We start from the raw sequence: 17,387 nt of genomic DNA, 5'->3' as shown, positions 1-17,387 counted from the left end.
ATACTTATTTTAATGAAAGCATCATGGAAAAATCAACTGGTTCATTCTATAGTAAACAATGATGAGTCGCTAAATCATCAGACATCCTAGTTTACGGAGATGGTCCCAGATGATTCTACTGAAACCAAGGATTTGTTCCAGATTTAGTGAAATGCTAAATAAATAATAAATAAAAATAATAAAATAATGGAGATGTCCTATCTCCTAGAGCTAGAAGGGACCTTGAAAGGTCATCGAGTCCAGCCCCCTGCCTTCCCTAGCAGGACCAAGTACTGATTTTGCCCCAGATCCCTAAGTGGCCCCCTCAAGGATTGAGCTTGCAACCCTGGGTTTAGCAGGCCAATGCTCAAACCACTGAGCTATCCCTCCCCCCAATATTATGTATTGTACAGTAAAAATCTGATTTTTCAGTTTTTGGTGTGTTCATTATTTTATTACAGTACTTACACATGCATTGTTGGTGTTGCAAACCAGTTGAGATGTCTGAGTGAACAGCTTCACTTATGGCTTTGTATTGGTATATTTAATTTTCCTATGTACATTACTTACTATTCATCATAATATGTTCATGTATTTTATTTACTTGCTAAATTTTGTCTCATGGACAAAGGGACCTGAGGGACCAGGGACAAACCAAAACATCAACTAATTTTATTGGACTAAAACATCAACACATTCTTCTTGTATGAATACAGTTTTCCCTATTTTGTGCCCAGCATGGAATATGTTTTGTTTCATAGTAAACTACAGATCAATTATAGGCCGTAAGCACTGGCAAACCTAAAACTGAGGTTGGATGTATACAAATACGTATAGTCTTTTAAACTACTTTATTTTCCAAGCATATGAATGTGGACTCTGATTTGACATGCACTTTGCCAAAGTGACTTTCCTTCCCTTTTCTATTAGTCTGAAACTGGTGTTTTGTTTAGGGATTTTACCAGCTACCTTATTCTGAGCTGCTAAATGTCCCTTTTCCTGAGCATCAGTAAAGCTATATTGTGGCATCAGCCCTGCTTCTGAGGAGTCTAAGCAGGGCTTGTGCAAAATGGTAGAAACAGTTTTACTTCTCAGAATTTCACAAAAACTGTGATTTGACTGAAAAAAATGTGCTAAATGATGAAATTTTCCATTTTCACAGTGAAAACTATTTCACTTAAAACTGGGTCCACTAACAAAAGTTGACCTAATTTTAGCGTAAGTTAACAAACATTGGATCCAATTTTGAAAAGTTAACATAATGAGAAGAATAATGAGACAAGGTATGTGAGGTAATATCTTTTATTGGACAAACTTCTGCTGGGGAAAGAGACAAGCTTTGGAGCTTATACAGATTTCTTCTACAGGTTTGGGAAAGGTACACTCACCCACCTTATCTGTAATATTTTGGGACCAACATGCTATAACAACACTGCAAACAAGAATAATAAAAGTTCAGTAGAATAGTTCTTACTCTGCAACAGTGACATCTAAGTCCTTGATGCTGCAAAGAGGTCCACATGTATAGAGAGCCCAACTGAGGCTTATGAGACCAAGGGTTTATGATTGTGGATCCCTGTGCAGGATCTGGGCTGTAAGATTGTAATGTCAAGTATATGGGGTGCAAAGTCAGGGGGTGTGAAGGTGGTATTCAGTCTTCACCCTTATATCCCCTCCAAACAAACCTCCAAGGGTGTATTACTCCATCTTGTTCAAAGACCAAACTAACTGAGATACCATATAAGAGTCTTGAGTGTGCTATCTGTTGGCTGATTGGACTATTAATAAAGTTGTCCATGAGAATAAAACCTTAGACCATAGGGAGAAAGGTATTTTTATTTCATTGTCCATACACAAGTAAACATGATACAACTTCAAAGCTAAATCTGAACTCTTAACCGAAAGAACTGTTATTGGCAGTATTTAAAAGCAGCAAAGAGTCCTGTGGCACCTTATAGACTAACAGACGTATTGGAGCATGAGCTTTCGTGGGTGAATACCCACTTCGTCAGATGCATCCAATACATCTGTTAGTCTATAAGGTGCCACAGGACTCTTTGCTGCTTTTACAGATACAGCCTAACACGGCTACCCCTTTGATACTTGGCATTATTTAGGTTGTGCTAGTATTTAGTTTGCATTTACATATTCTGATTCCTCCATTGAAATGGATCCTCACATTTGCAAAAATAGTTCTAATTAGGATGCTTTTATCACAGACAGTGCAAATATCTCACAATGACAGACACATTGCATCAGTGTAAATACCTCCTGCTTAAGGTCATTAACTGAGAATAATGTCTTCCATTTGGCTAAAAGATGGTGCATCAGAAACAAATGAACCTGCCACTCTGTGATTCATTAATCACTGGTATGCTCAGGCTACAAATATGAAGACGTTAAGATGGAACTCACGTACTGCATATCCCTTCTATTTTCTTACTGGTCTTTTGTTAGACATATGAATTATGAAAGTTAATAAAAACTATTTTTCTTTTCTGAATTAGTTCATCAGCTTTTAGAATGAAAATACCAAGAGCCAGGTTGATGTGGACATGAAAACAATGAGACACGTATGCCATAGTATGCCTAAATGCAGAGGCCACACCATTATTAAAATTCTTCACCAGCTGGGACAATTCCGTCCAAATATTTGGGAGGGCTGTTCCAGTGCAAATTTTCACTGGTTACAAATGGCCCTGGCTTCTATAAATCTGAGGGCAGGTCTGAGGGCAAAGGCCACTCTACACCCTCAGGCCTGTCCAGGGTCCCTGGCTGGAAGCCAGAGTGCCAGCCCTCTCCCTTCCTCCACACAGGAGATAGGAGAAATGGGATCTCCATGCTGTGTGGGACATAGAGGCGTGTCCCCTCATCATGCAGTGGTACACTCAGGGTCCCTGTCCAAGCAACCCATTTTGTTACAGGGACTTCATTTTGGAACCATTTAAACCCACAAATAGCTCTGGTATCCAGCAAAGTTATGACAATATAATTTAAACCCCCAGGCAAGATTTCTGAGATGCCAAATGGAAGGTGAGAAAACCCACACAGCAATTTTGCCAGTATTGTCATATGGGAAAAATTCCTTCCAGGCTTCAGACAAAACTTGTCGATCAACCTAGTCCCCGGCATCATAAGAGATCTAGCTTTAGCGGGGTGTCTCCTGCTCTTGGTGCAGTCTTTCTTGGGGTTCCAGCTTTTTCCTTCAATGATCCCCTTCAATTCACCTACAATTAGACCAGTCCATAAACTCTGAACCCAAATAGAGTTTCTCCACCCTTCAACTTCAGGGCTTGCAGCCTTCTTTTGTTTCCTTGTTTGTTTCTTAGAGGCAGCCTGGCATGGTGCTATGGCCCCTTTGCGATCTTGGGCCTTTCTGCCTCCCTTTCCCTCTGTTCTCCTTCCTTTATAGCTGGGCTTGTTTTCTTTATTGGTCAGAGCCTCCACGATTGGCAGTTCTGGCAGCTGCACTGGAGTGTGGTCAGCCTGATTGCCTGTAAGCAGGGAAGACTCTCCGCTCCCTTCTGCCTTTTTCAGTATGGGAAGCCCATTACAGGTGGGTGAGGGCAGGGCTGGACCAGAGCCAAATTGGTGATTTACCAGCATTAAGAGCAAGCAGAAACTATTCCCTGCCTTGTCAGGTGAGAGCCAATCAGCCAACCCCCTCATGGCTCTGCTTTCCACTGGCACCAGAAGTAGAAAGGTAAGGCTCCATTCCTTGGATACCATGTGGGATAGCACCCTGCACACACTGGAGAAGGGAAGGAATGAGAAGGAAACATCACCCTTTCTCTCTCCCATACACACAAACACATTCCGAGAGGGTGAGGGGAAGTAGAAGGAGCATGTGTAGCACTGCCCCAGCCACTTCCCCTGGGCAATATGAACCTCAGCCCCTTCTGGAGGAAGGAGAGTGTCCCCATTGCCTCCAGATATGTTAAAGTCACACCCTGGCTAGTGAGGAGAGCATTGCCAGAGGGGCCTCAGCCCATACGCTACAATTGACCAGACAATTTCCAAAGCAACTTTTGAACATTTGGGCCTAAATCTTCGAGAATATGAGGTCGTCTTCTGTTCAGTGCCCCTGAAAACACTGAACAGATACACATATACATCCTTCTGGTCATTCATGTAGCGTCTGATATCTAGTGACCGTGTTGTGTTGAGTCTCTCTAACAAAAAATTGTCAGGAGACTGATAAAGGACTGACGCAGTTACATTTTGGGGGGAAAGAATCATTCTCCATGTTTGTTGCCTTGAATTCTCTAACATGTGGTGATGATTAGACCAGAATAAATTTAAAAAGTGGGTTGTGCAGTATTTTCACTTATCTGGGGATCCTGATATGAAACCTGACCTTCATTCTACTTCCCTCTCAAGCTTTCTTGAGAGTATCAAAAGAAACTAAATGGGACCAGTGCACCATTCTTTCTCCCTCTGACAAAAGTGTATTTCAACAAAACTGAATTGCTACAGAGTGTCACACAGCAGCAATGTTCCTTTTGCCAAGCCCTGAAGTGTGTCCATTAGCAGATCAGTTCACAACCAGAGAGCTGTTGTCAGATGCTACCGGTGTGGTGCTTCTGCTTTCTCCTGTTGATATCACTCGGCTGCGTGCGTATGTTCCCTCTGTGTGCTGCCCCAGCTCTGCGCAGATAGCTGACACAGCAAACCCGACGAGAACCCCCAATAACCACAGAGTCTAGTAAGATGCAAAGTCACTTCGACTAGGTTTATTGTGATCTCGGACACAATGGCAGTTCCCCGTAGATTACTTAGTCTACCGGGCATACTACGAGAAAGTGCCTCTTGGCAAGGACCCGGCTCAGTGGCGGGACTTTCCACTGCCCCAGTGGCCGGACAAAGACACCACCCCAGGGATACATTCTTATACACGGGTACAAACAAGTTACACATCACTCCTGACGTATTGAGGTGCAACCCCTCTACGCAGCAAGGTACAACCCCTCTACGTAGTAAGGTGCCGCCTCGCACCTTGTATATATTGGTTCGATCAAAACAACTCTATCCATCATTTTACCCTTTTGCCCCTGTCATTGGGATGGGTCGGCCTGTTCCATGTTATCTGTGGAATGTTCTGGTATAGTGTGTCTTGGTACCATGTTTATACTGTAACTATGCTAGATGAATATACATTTATGCAACATCAGCTCTTTCCTTGCCAGCTTCTGTGAGCAGGGCCTGCCTCTTGCTCACAGCTTAACTTTGCTTTATGCTAGCAAAGTCTTGACCATTACTTTAGTTCAGGCCTCAGGGCCTTTACTTACTACATTAGCAAGTGGTCTTTTCCCTAAAGCATGTCAGAGGAAGGTTACAGCTCTGGATATTTTACTGTGCTACATCATTCACTGGGAACTCATGTGGACTGTGAAATTTTACTTTGTGTTTTGTTTTGGTTTTTTGTTCCCTTGCGTAAATTCTTGCTGTGACCAAATAGATTTTGACAGCAGGTATAGGCAAACAAACCCTAGCAAAATAACATCCTGCTATCCCCAAACTGTCCTCTTCCTGACTCAAACCTGTATTCAGGCATGAATCTTTACTTCCTCAAGAGATGCCTGGTTCAGGATCCCTGACATCCCACCCCAAACTTTACAGTACCCAGACTTCTCTCTACATTACTGCTTTCTATGTTTTGCCCCTCTCACTGAATGTGAGCGCCTTGGATTATTTTTCCACAGAGGAATTAGCTTACATTTCTCTAACCTGATTCTCATTTTGTTGTTTTCTGGGTCATTGTTTCTAATCTTTTCAGATCTTTCTGTATTATTTACAGAACTGGTTTTTGCAATTCATCCCAATTAGTCTTACCTGGGAATTTCCAGTCATATAACATTTCTAATATGCAGCTTACAGTCAGAGCTGTCAGAGAAAGGGCAGATAAGCATGATCCATGAATGTGAGGAAGAGAGACACTTGTGTTTCCTGGCTCAAGTTTGGATTCAGGGAACTGGGATGATGCTAGGGTTTACTAATAGAATACAGAACCTTTCACTCCTAGTACACCCAGTTTGTGTTTGGTGATATCTGTAGTTGCTGCAGTTATTGCCACCTAATGGCTATTCAGTAGCCTGTGTGAAATGAGTTTCTGATATCAGTCTAGTTTCTAGAAGCCAGGTGTTTACATCACAAAAAATATTTTTTAATCAGTCTTAACAAAGGCCAGGGACTGGAAGGACATGGAGGCTGAACTAACTCCATGGTTACTATTCCTGGGCAAGGTTCGAAGCATAGTTACAGGGAGTGTTGAAATTATACATTACTGTGCTTTGTGGATAATGGAGAATTAATTCCAGGACTATCAATCCATTCATGCACTAAATTCTCTCTCTTTCTCTCTCACACGTGCACACACACACACCAACCAACCAACCTTTTGGGTACTGGAATTCTACAGAGCTAATGAAATAACTCTTCAATGACATGGGGTAGGATTTTCAAATATACTCACCATTGGCCTACCTCAACTGTTGAAGTCAGTGGGTGACATCTGAGGCCCATTGAAGTTAATGGCACAACTCCCTGTGACTTGAACAGGGCCAGTATTTCACCCAGTGACCTCGGGGGCGGGGTGGAGGGGAGGGAGAAGAGGGCAGAGTCAGACCAAAGCTGATTGCTTTTGAAAATCTGCCCCAGGAGCCCTAAGTATTTTACTGATCTCAAATTAACACATCTTTCCTACTGCTGCTAAAAGTGGAAATCTTTTCTTTTTGTTTGAGCAGAAGTAATTTGTTGTTAAAAATAGGCCAAATCATCCAGTCATGGCTCAGCCAAAACTCCCAATATTCAATGAGAATTTTTCTTGATTAACGACTGAACATTTGGCCTTGGGTGAACTTGGTGTGGAGTGCAGTGGACAAAAGTAGACTAGAGGATTCCTAAATTAGGGTCAGTGATGAATTATCTATAATTTTGTACCAGTTTCCAAAGGTGGGAGAATGAGGGAAATATCTCTATTTTTTATAAACATCATGTGCACTTCAGTATATCTATGTGATATCCTGCCAAAGAAGGCTGTAAGGGGGAAACCAGGGAGAAATGAAATAATGGCAAAAGTAAGGTGCTATTTTAGAGAATGCTAAGGGTCCTTGGGGAAACAATGGGGAAGGTATTAATTGGGAAATACCCCTTGCCTCGCTAATGATGCTACAGGGATTGCAAAACTTTCAGAGACTGTGTGTGTGAGTATGTGTGTGTGTGTCAACATTAGGCAGCAGTTCTGCAGAAAAGGACCTAGGGGTTACAGTGGACGAGAAGCTGGATATGAGTCAACAGTGTGCCCTTGTTGCCAAGAAGGCTAACGGCATTTTGTGCTGTATAAGTAGGGGCATTGCCAGCAGATCGAGGGACGTGATCATTCCCCTCTATTCGGCATTGGTGAGGCCTCATCTGGAGTACTGTGTCCAGTTTTGGGCCCCACACTACAAGAAGAATGTGGAAAAATTGGAAAGAGTCCAGCGGAGGACAACAAAAATGATTAGGGGGCTGGAGCACATGACTTATGAGGAGAGGCTGAGGGAACTGGGATTGTTTAGTCTGCAGAAGAGAAGAATGAGGGGAGATTTGATAGCTGCTTTCAACTACCTGAAAGGGGGTTCCAAAGAGGATGGATCTAGACTGTTCTCAGTGGTACCAGATGACAGAACAAGGAATAATGGTCTCAAGTTGCAGTGGGGAAGGTTTAGGTTGGATATTAGGAAAAACTTTTTCACTAGGAGGGTGGTGAAGCCCTGGAATGGGTTACCTAGGGAGGTGGTGGAATCTCCTTCCTTAGAGGTTTTTAAGGTCAGACTTGACGAAGCCCTGGCTGGGATGATTTAGTTGGGGATTGGTCCTGCTTTGAGCAGCGGATTGGACTACCCTGATATTCTATGATTCTATTCTATGATTAAACAGTGCAAACGTTTTCCATTTGGTGTTTGAATAAAAGGTCACTGACTGGTCACTGATCAGGGCTCACTCATGCAAACAAGCATGGTTGACAGCAATCAATGAAAAAGCCCCATGAGGAGTTCCCAGTGACTGTGTGAGCACTTTGTATTGCTCCGGTCTGGTCGCTGAATAAGCTGCAACCTTTCAATGCATGTGTGTGTATCTACTTAATTTTTCCATACCTCCAGGAATACTATGATTTTCTTTAATTATTTGATTAACAATGCACAGAGCATATTGTTATATAATTGGAGTACCTGACATATGAGAAAATGGAGAGTATAGATCACTGAGGCAAGAAGGATAGGTTATCTTTGAGAATTATATGACATGTTTTATTTATTTCTTCCAGTCTCCTAAATCAGCATTTATCAGTGCTGCAAAAAAGGCAAGATTGAAGTCCAACCCAGTCAAAGTGCGCTTCTCTGAAGAGGTCATTATCAATGGCCAGATTTCAGTGAGTACCTCAAGCCATTTTAACTTGAAGAAGGAACAAGACCATTTCAGCCAAAGGCACTCTATAAAGTTCTACAGGGAGAAAAATGTACAGTAAGCACAACTTTGGTACCATTGTAGAAAATATAGTAGAGGTTTTGGACAGGCACATTTTAAAATGTCTAAATAAATTAAAGCCCATTAACTAGGCCCAGAGCACTACAAACTTTTGTAAATATAAAATTTAAAATTCCAGTAGGATTACAGTTCATGTGGCTCATATCTTAATTTAGCATAGGATTTGTTTTTCTTCTGTAGAGTTGTTGGGTTTTTTGTTGTTGTTTTAAAGGAAATTTTGTAACTGGAAAACCTGTAAACTCCAGTGAAGTAGTATGTCATCCCTCCTTCCAAAGTCACAGCTTTTTAAAGAAGAACTCCTGGTTTGCTTGCTTTTTTTATAAATTGCCAGAAGATGATGATTCATTTATGTCTTCTTCTGAGTTCTTTGTATACATAGAGCAAACTCGTAATTTTCATTTTGTTAATCGGCAATTTCACTTAGAAAAACCAATAATCGCCTTCTGTTTTTAATTTTTAATTTAAAATCTTTATCTGTTTCAGTTTTAAGATTTAAATTGCACAGGGTACAATAAACAGGAAAATAATATATTCACCCAGAGTCATAGCAGTAACATGTAACATCAACTTTTACTCATACAGTTCAAGTAAACAAGACCGGATTCTTAAAAAAAACCTGTATTCTTTTTAATGCATCTGGCCTTCTAGTTTCTAAAAAATTCTTTCTTTAACTTATCTGAGGAAATATTATTTTAAACAATGACTTCAAGGTGTTTAGGTTTCTGAATTGGCTTCAGGTGTCAGGAATATGTGCCACTTGCTGGTGAAAAATGACTTCGGAGGAGCCTGTACCAAAACCCCGCATCCCAACAGCCCTAAAATATAGGTGTTCAGAATAGAGCTGGGCAAAATGTTTCAGTTGAATAGTAAATTTGCCAAAAAATGCAGTTTCAGGACGACTGAAAATTTTCACCAGTTCATGAATAGTTTTAGCCAAATAAATAATGAGGAGGAAAGATTTTGAAGTTGAAACGGTTCATTTCCACATTTTCTAAATTAACTGTTTTGACATTTTGTTTTGAATAACATTTTCTAAACAAAATGTCATTTTGAATTGATGTTTTGAAATTAAATATTGTTTTGACTTGACTTGACTTTCATTTCGAAAATATTGTTTGAAAATTTTTGAATGTTTTTTCAATCAACCCAAATGAAATGTTTTCGTTTCAGTGAGGAAGAAATTAAACAATTCAGATTCAGTTTGAAATTAGCCATTTTTTTTTCTGAACCAAAAAATCATTAATTCACTCAATTCTAGTTTAGAATCCAGATCTGTATTCATATCCTGTTGTTTGGCACCAGCCCTCACTGCTACACATTGCAGGAAAGAGTATTGACCAGTTCTATCCCTGATGCATCTTTAGGGATGTCCATGAAGGTACACCAGGGATAAATTTGACCATATGAGTTTAATTTGACATCATGAGAGGTCAGCCTGTTATACAATGTAACTTTACAGTAATGTGATAAATAGTTCCCAAATAGATATTTTCTAACTGCATCTGCATAAATCACACTTTCTTGCACAACATTATTGTAGAAAACAAAGCAATGGTGCAAAAGGACAGTTCAAATTGATAAATTTGCAGGGATTTTGTGCCGCATTCTTATCACTTAAAAACAAACAACTGAATCATTTCCACATGAAAATACAGATTTCTGCTGTAAATGAGGACAGAACTTTCATTATGGTAGTCATTTATTTGTAATCAGATTTATCAATTACAGATGGAAAAGCTAATGCTAGCACCATAGTTTCAGCACTGTGGACATACAGTCTAACAACTGGTCTGTCACATGCAGCTATACTAGCTATACTGCATATCACTGGAGTCTCCTGAGGCGAGGCATTGCTATTCTGCTTTGGGTTTGATCCAACATACCATTTTCAGACATCACCAGCCTTCCCTGCTGTATGCTGTTCTTCCCTATAGAATAAAATTTATGTTCTTCTTGTTGCATGCAAAGTGTAATCTAATTCACTAATCTGTTTTAACAGGAAACTGTTAAGGACAATTCACTTCTCTTCATGCCAAATGTACTGAAGGTATATCTTGAAAATGGGCAAACCAAATCCTTCCGTTTTGACTGCAGTACTTCAATAAAGGTAGGCTAATCTACCAAACCTCATAACGTACACTGCCAAGGATGCTATTAAAGCATTCTGCAGGGCCTTTGTAATAGAAAAACAAAAACTCCAATAGTCTCAGAATTTGAGCCTGAGCCTGGACCATCGTGTTGTTCATGGCTGGCTTCATAGATGTGGTAGTAAAGAAGTAATAAGATACTGCTATGGTTTTCTGCCAATAAAAGCATAATGTTGTATCAGTGAAGCAAAAATAGGAGTGATAATTTTAATGTGACTGCAGCTTAATTTAATTATATGCATGGACCTTGCTAAGGTTTGATATTCTGCCAAATGCCAGCATGATTTGTCAGCAAAGTCAGAAGGTAAGAAGATAAAGATGTTGGTTGCTAATTGAATATCATCTAGCCTGTAGTCTAGTGAAATCAGGACAGGATAATGTAGGGTTATTCTGACAATAAACTGTTCAGTGTATTGTCTCCTTTTCTTCAACATATTTCATAGAGAGGTTAAATCACAAGGTGAAGTTGTGACATACAGTTAATGCAAGTAGGGCGTAGATCCTGTTCTGTTCAGTTCTAGGTAGGTTCTTCTACCTCACTCGTCACTATAATATCTGAGCACCTTCCAATAGTGCATTAAGAAACATGACTAACAGCTGTCATGTGTTTGGTCCCGCATGTGTGCTGTGGAGTGTTTTGTTTGGTGATATCATACACACACACATTGCTATGTGTTTATGTTAGAGAAAGCAAGGTTAAAGAAATGCACTTTGCAGTTATAGTGGAAGGGGTGAGGTTTGTGATGGTCCTTAGTTCCTGTGGGAGTTCCTTCCACAGCCTAGGACCAGTGCCCGAGAAAGCTCTGTCAGGATGACTTCTCTCTGTGAAAGTCACAGGTGAGTTTTCAAGGTACTATGGTGATGAGGATCATATAAGTAGATAAAGAGTGGCTTGAGGGATTTCTTCTTTTCCACTTCTGCACCTGATGTTTTCTATCACAACCGTTTATTCAAAATTTTCCCATTTTATTCTATCAACACGATTCTCATAGTGATTATTTCATGATGTTCAATCAGTTTGACCTCGGTTTTCTTCAGCTGCAGTGGTAAGGACAGATTTTTACTGAAGTGAAGGCAGGGAAATTTTGATTAGTTGATTATAAGGTACTGGGAACTGGGAGAGAAGATTGGTTAGGAATTAATATCAGGTGCTATACAGATTAAAGAGAAAAATGTTGGCTGGTTTTAATAATTGGACGCATGCACCTCTTATTAGCATATTCAGAAAAAGCAATTCGTAAACAGCACGTCATAGTGTCATATTACTTCTCTTTAGCAAACATCTTTCTTCAAATTACTGTTATATTGTTTGTGTTTGAGCACAAATTAGAAGTGTCAATAAGAGTAGATTGACTGGGTAGGTTTTAAATTGCCTCTGAGTCAACTCAGTAATAATAGTAACTTACACTATTTAAATGGTAGCTTGCAACTGATTAATGACGTGGTTTATTTTTTAAGGTTTATAGACTCCTGTCCAATCACCACCACACACACACACTCCACTCTTGCACCAATTTGTTATACTTCCATGAAAAATGGTTAATTGATCTATTAATCTACCTAATCAACTTTTGGCCTAATTTCTGTTAAAGTACACCTGTACCCCGATATAACGCTGTCCTCAGGAGCCAAAAAATCTTATCACGTTATAGGTGAAACCGCGTTATATTGAACTTGCTTTGATCCGCCGGAGTGCGCAGCCTCGCCCCCCCCGGAGCACTGCTTTACCGCGTTATATCTGAATTCCTGTTATATTGGGTCGCGTTATATCGGGGTAGAGGTTTAGTTGGATTGTTATTCATCAGATTCTCTCTTTAGTAAATCCTATCCATCTGGACCCTAATGTATATATCTAACAATCATTGGGATGGATGTAAATGCTTTAATAATTTCACCAGTATATCGTAAATCTGCATTTCAATGTCGATTTTATTTTGTCTTCCCCACTGTCACTGCACTTACCAAACTAACAATAATTGCTGAATGATGTTAATGATCTAGATATGCGTGATAATTAGGGATAGTTGAACAGGTTTGGGTGAAATAAAGATTGGATTTAGACAATTTAATACTTAATTGTAATTTTAGAAACAATTACACTTGAAACGATCACCCTTATTTTAAGATTTATGTCACTGTGAAAGAGTTTTGCTATAATCCCCACCTGCCTTGCTTTTATAATGAAAAGAAAACCCCAACTTTGGAGGTGCTGCCTAGGAGACATGTCATTATTGTTGACTTTATTTTGATCATTTTTAAATATATAATTATGGCTCTACAATGCAGAGGTGTTAATGTTTCTTAAGAGATTTGACTGCATATTTTTTTTTTAAATCTTCACTGTAGGAACAAATCTATTCAGATTCATTGAATTGTGTCCAGTCTCACCCTGTGATTTGGTGGTTCCCACTTTGAAATGCTGGAGAGGTTTATGTTCTCTCTTTTGGAGGGAGATATTGCCTATTTTTAGGGTGAATCTGAGGCATATAGTTTCAGAATTGTGTGAACATAATTTACACATTCAATTGCCACAAAAGTCCATCCATCACAGTAATTTTATATACAACATACATTTTTCATACACAATTCTAAAAATCTGGTCCCAAAAGTCTGGAGTTTAACTCAGAGAAGCCTAAACATAAAGGATCTTATTCTGCACTTGTTTCTATCTTGTATAATTGTTTACAGCTGTGCAAAGTGAGAGTAAAACACAACCATTCTGACTTGGAGTATTTAACTTCCACTTTATACTTGTGTAAATGACTAGACAATCTGCAAGGCAATGGAAAATCAAGCCTCAAGCCTTTTGTGATTTTAATCACATTTTATAAATCCTCTCTTAATTAGGATGTCATCTTAACACTCCAAGAAAAGCTTTCCATCAAGTGTATTGAACACTTTTCATTGATGCTGGAGCAGAGGATTGAAGGAGCTGGAACCAAACTTCTCTTGCTACATGAACAGGAGACTCTAGCTCAGGTTGGTGTAATAATACATGCAAGTTGATATTAGATCATCTGTAAATTATCTGTTCCTCCAATTACTTATGTGAATTAATTAAGATGCACTGAATGAAACACTACCAGCATCTACACATGATTATTGGTTATGATAGTATGACTCTCCCGGTGTGTCAGTTTGTCTATTATCTAGACATCATATTTTGATGCTTTGGTAGCCCACTACAAAGGGATATGAAACTTCAGAAGTGATCATATGTATAGCTAGAAAATATGTATCATATCCTTTTTCATATCATATATAGTACTACTCATAAATATCATTGAACAGACAAAAAGTTTCATTGCAACAGGCCAGAGAACTTTTTTCAGTTTATCAAAACTCATTTAAATACTTATGATTTAGTCTTTTGCATCCTCACTGGTTACCAAGATATTTCTGTGGAAGTTGAAGCTGTCTTCCTTCTGGTCATTTCCCACCTATTTTAGCAAAACCTTCCAAAAAAGCTTAGGGGTCCTATGGAAAAATAATTACAACTCTCAAGGGCCCTGTGATCATGTAGATAAAGAGTGTATCACGATGCATATGCACAAGGAGGCCTGTGCAACCTTAAATCTTGTATTTCTTAACTTTGAAGTGCTTGATTATGCAACCTGAACATTCTTTGAACAGAATTTTTTGTGTGTAGTTTATACAAAGAGTGTGGGATTTTCAGAAGCACTCAGTGCTGGCCTCACTTTGCTCCCTCTTTGAAGTCAATGGTAAAGCTTCCATTGAAATCAATGGGAGCAGAATTAGGCCAACGCAGGGGTCTTAAGAAAATCCCATTCAGAGCTTTTATGTGTACACACACGCTATACCTAGGTATTTGGGAACAGAGATACAGAGAAAGTGCAGGACAATCTAAAGGTTTGGAGGGTTTTTTTAAATATTATTATATATATACAATATATTACAAAGATTGCTAGAGCAAGACAGTTATTCCTTAAAAGATTTTAATGCTAAGCATAGCTTCTGTCAATCAATGAATGGAATAATATGATTATAAATTGTTAATATATAATGTTATATTTATAAAGAATATAAAATGCTACCTTTCTATCCAGATTTGGTAGAATTAAATGGACTACATTTATTATGCATTATTCTATGGCTTTCTTCATTGGAGTTCCTACTTCAATTTACCATCATACACTTGCTACTGACAATATTTTATTGTAGCAGAAGTGGGAGATGACCATTTCATCTGATTGTTCCACAACTTACTTGGTAGCTCGACTTTATGCTACCATGTAAATATGCTCAGCCTGCTATTACTTTTTTCATAAATTTTATGCTGCCTGTCAATCAAAGAAGTTTATCTTGAAATGGTGGATGACTCTATTGTCATCATGTAGTACAAGAGTCTTTGGAGAAATCTCTTGGTCTAGAATCACATAGCTAAAAAAGTGCTCAGTGGTGATTGGATCAAATCCCTTTTACAAATAAGGTTCCTTCCCTCCTCCCCGGAACCACCTATTGTTTTATTTTCTCAAAAAGTAATTTTCAATAAGATTTCCTTGCAAATCCCTGTCAACAAATGTTCTGTGACTGAGAAAAAAACATAAAAACAAAACCTATTTAATCTATTACTTTGAGGGCTGCCAAGATCTCATACTTGGAAGTCATACAGTGAAAGTCTCTTAAAGTGAAGTCACTTTTTTCAAGGAACAACTTCACTGTCAGTGGAGAATAACTATAGCCAACATTTCAGTTTACACGTTGCATTGGAAGAATCCAGTACTTTCATTGCATTTAGATGTGTTTGGGCAGTTCGTGTCCTGATAAATCTTCAGCTGCTCCTGGTCCCACAAACATACATATTTAAAGATGGACAAAGTTCAATTTTCATTTCGCCAAACCAGATACAATGGAAGTCTCTGTATTGATGTTGGTGGGCTCTGGATCAGGTTTAAGGTGTCTAAAACTAAGAACAGCATTCCAAATCCAGTGTTTCAAAGTGCTAATAAGATGATTGCACTCTTCTAGGTGACCCAGAGGCCAAGCTCCCATAAGATGAGATGTTTGTTCAGAATCAGCTTCGTCCCAAAGGATCCTATTGACCTTTTAAGAAGAGATCCAGTTGCTTTTGAATATCTATATGTACAGGTAAGTGAAAACATAACCCGTCTTAGTATAAGCTAAGAAAACATGTAGATAGCAACTTTGAATGCACTAATTCATTTGTGCTTTCACAGATAAAAATTGGGCAATGGGAGGGTCCTGATTTTTAAACATATTGATTATGTTACCTAAACCCACCACAATCAGAGAGATGTGCAGGTGTTTATTTTCCAGCAAAGTCCCTATCCCCTCCAAGCCCTCACAAAAATACCTCTTATATGCTAATACTGTGGCATCCTTCCAAAGAGTATTCAGCTCTAGGAGGCTTAAGGAAGTGAGCCGGCAGCACTTCTCAGCAATCGTTTCTTGTCCTGTAATGTCATTCATGGAAAATCTCTTGGAGGATGGGAAAGATGGTGCACACACAGCGGGGATGCAGGCAGAACATGCTTGTATCAAAATCCACACGCCATTTGCTGTTTGGCAGCTACCTGGATTCTTCTGAGGCATCCAGACCTTCATGAATACCCAGCACATCTGAGAGACATAGCTTACTGTCAGTGTAATGCCACCTTTCAGCATGGGGTTAATCCATAATGCAGCCATCTTTAAAATCAATCAATAAAAGCTTGTTTATGCTTCGCTTTTTAAGTCAAAGATTTTTTAACTTGATGCTCCCTCTCCTGGTTTCTTTGGCAGAGCTGTAATGATGTGGTTCAGGAGAGGTTTGGACCTGAGCTGAAATATGATATTGCTCTGCGGCTGGCTGCATTACAAATGTATATTGCGACTGTGACCACCAGACAAACTCAGAAAATCTCCCTCAAATATATTGAGTAAGTATAGCATATAGAGCATTCCTCAAAAACAAAGGTTAGAGAGTGTTTGTAGGTCTTTTGCATGTTGGTCGATTGGTCTGTCTGTCTGCGTATCCTGATTTTAGGTTTGTGTGCTTTCAGTGCACTTTTAATTCTCGTATTGTACTTGCCCATCTGTTGACTAAACCACGCTTAGCAAGATGGCCTCTACCTGAAACACACCAGCTTTAAACCTCTCTTCCTCTGAGATTGCCACAGACCCCGGAGCACTGAGCTGAGAGCCTCATGTGATCCCTATGGCTAATTTGGAAGTGATTCCGCTTCAGTTTTGAGGGGGCAACATTTACAGCTCTCCCCATCCAGAAGGATGGACAGCACAACACAAGGCCCCAGCGGGAGAGGTGCAGTTGCCAATTTTGAACTGATTAATCCTTGACTGTTGCATACCAACAGTGTCTCCAAATACAAAGGTTATGTAACACATGCTGAGCTAAATTGCCTTCTCAGTTACCCTGGTGCAACCTTTGGCCCAATGTGCTCATAGTGGGGTGTAATATGAAATATAGGTCTAAAAACCCCTAATAAAGAACAAATAAAACAGAGCAAGTAAACCCTTGCCATTGTGCCTTAAGAAATGTTCCTTACAGAAAATGTAGAATTGTACCACGGTTTATGTGTATATTACTGCATCTATTCATAAATTGGAGGTGAGGAACTAAAGATTAAAATGAGAGGAATCTCTGAGTCTCTGAAAACAGCTTGGAAAATCCCTGGGGTATGAAGAGCCTCACACTGCAAATGTTAAAGCATCTTATTTTTCTATGAAACAGTATGTACTCTGAGTACAGAAAAT

At 39.4% G+C, this 17,387-nt stretch overlaps 1 protein-coding gene across 1 annotated transcript in view; it reads left to right on the top strand.

The window, feature by feature from the left end:
- Window positions 1–17,387, top strand: part of FRMPD4 (FERM and PDZ domain containing 4) — a 436,947-nt gene that overhangs the window by 403,383 nt on the left and 16,177 nt on the right. Inside the window, exons 7-11 of the mRNA XM_065415057.1 lie at window positions 8,285–8,389; window positions 10,505–10,612; window positions 13,500–13,631; window positions 15,642–15,761; window positions 16,416–16,552. Of these exons, the coding sequence (XP_065271129.1) occupies window positions 8,285–8,389; window positions 10,505–10,612; window positions 13,500–13,631; window positions 15,642–15,761; window positions 16,416–16,552 (602 nt within the window). The remainder of the gene's footprint in view (window positions 1–8,284; window positions 8,390–10,504; window positions 10,613–13,499; window positions 13,632–15,641; window positions 15,762–16,415; window positions 16,553–17,387) is intronic.

Source organism: Emys orbicularis, chromosome 1 (assembly GCF_028017835.1).
Source record: "Emys orbicularis isolate rEmyOrb1 chromosome 1, rEmyOrb1.hap1, whole genome shotgun sequence".
NCBI lineage: Eukaryota > Metazoa > Chordata > Testudines > Emydidae > Emys > Emys orbicularis.
The sequence above is the reverse complement of the archived record's forward strand: the minus strand, read 5'-3'. Positions and strand labels throughout refer to the sequence as shown.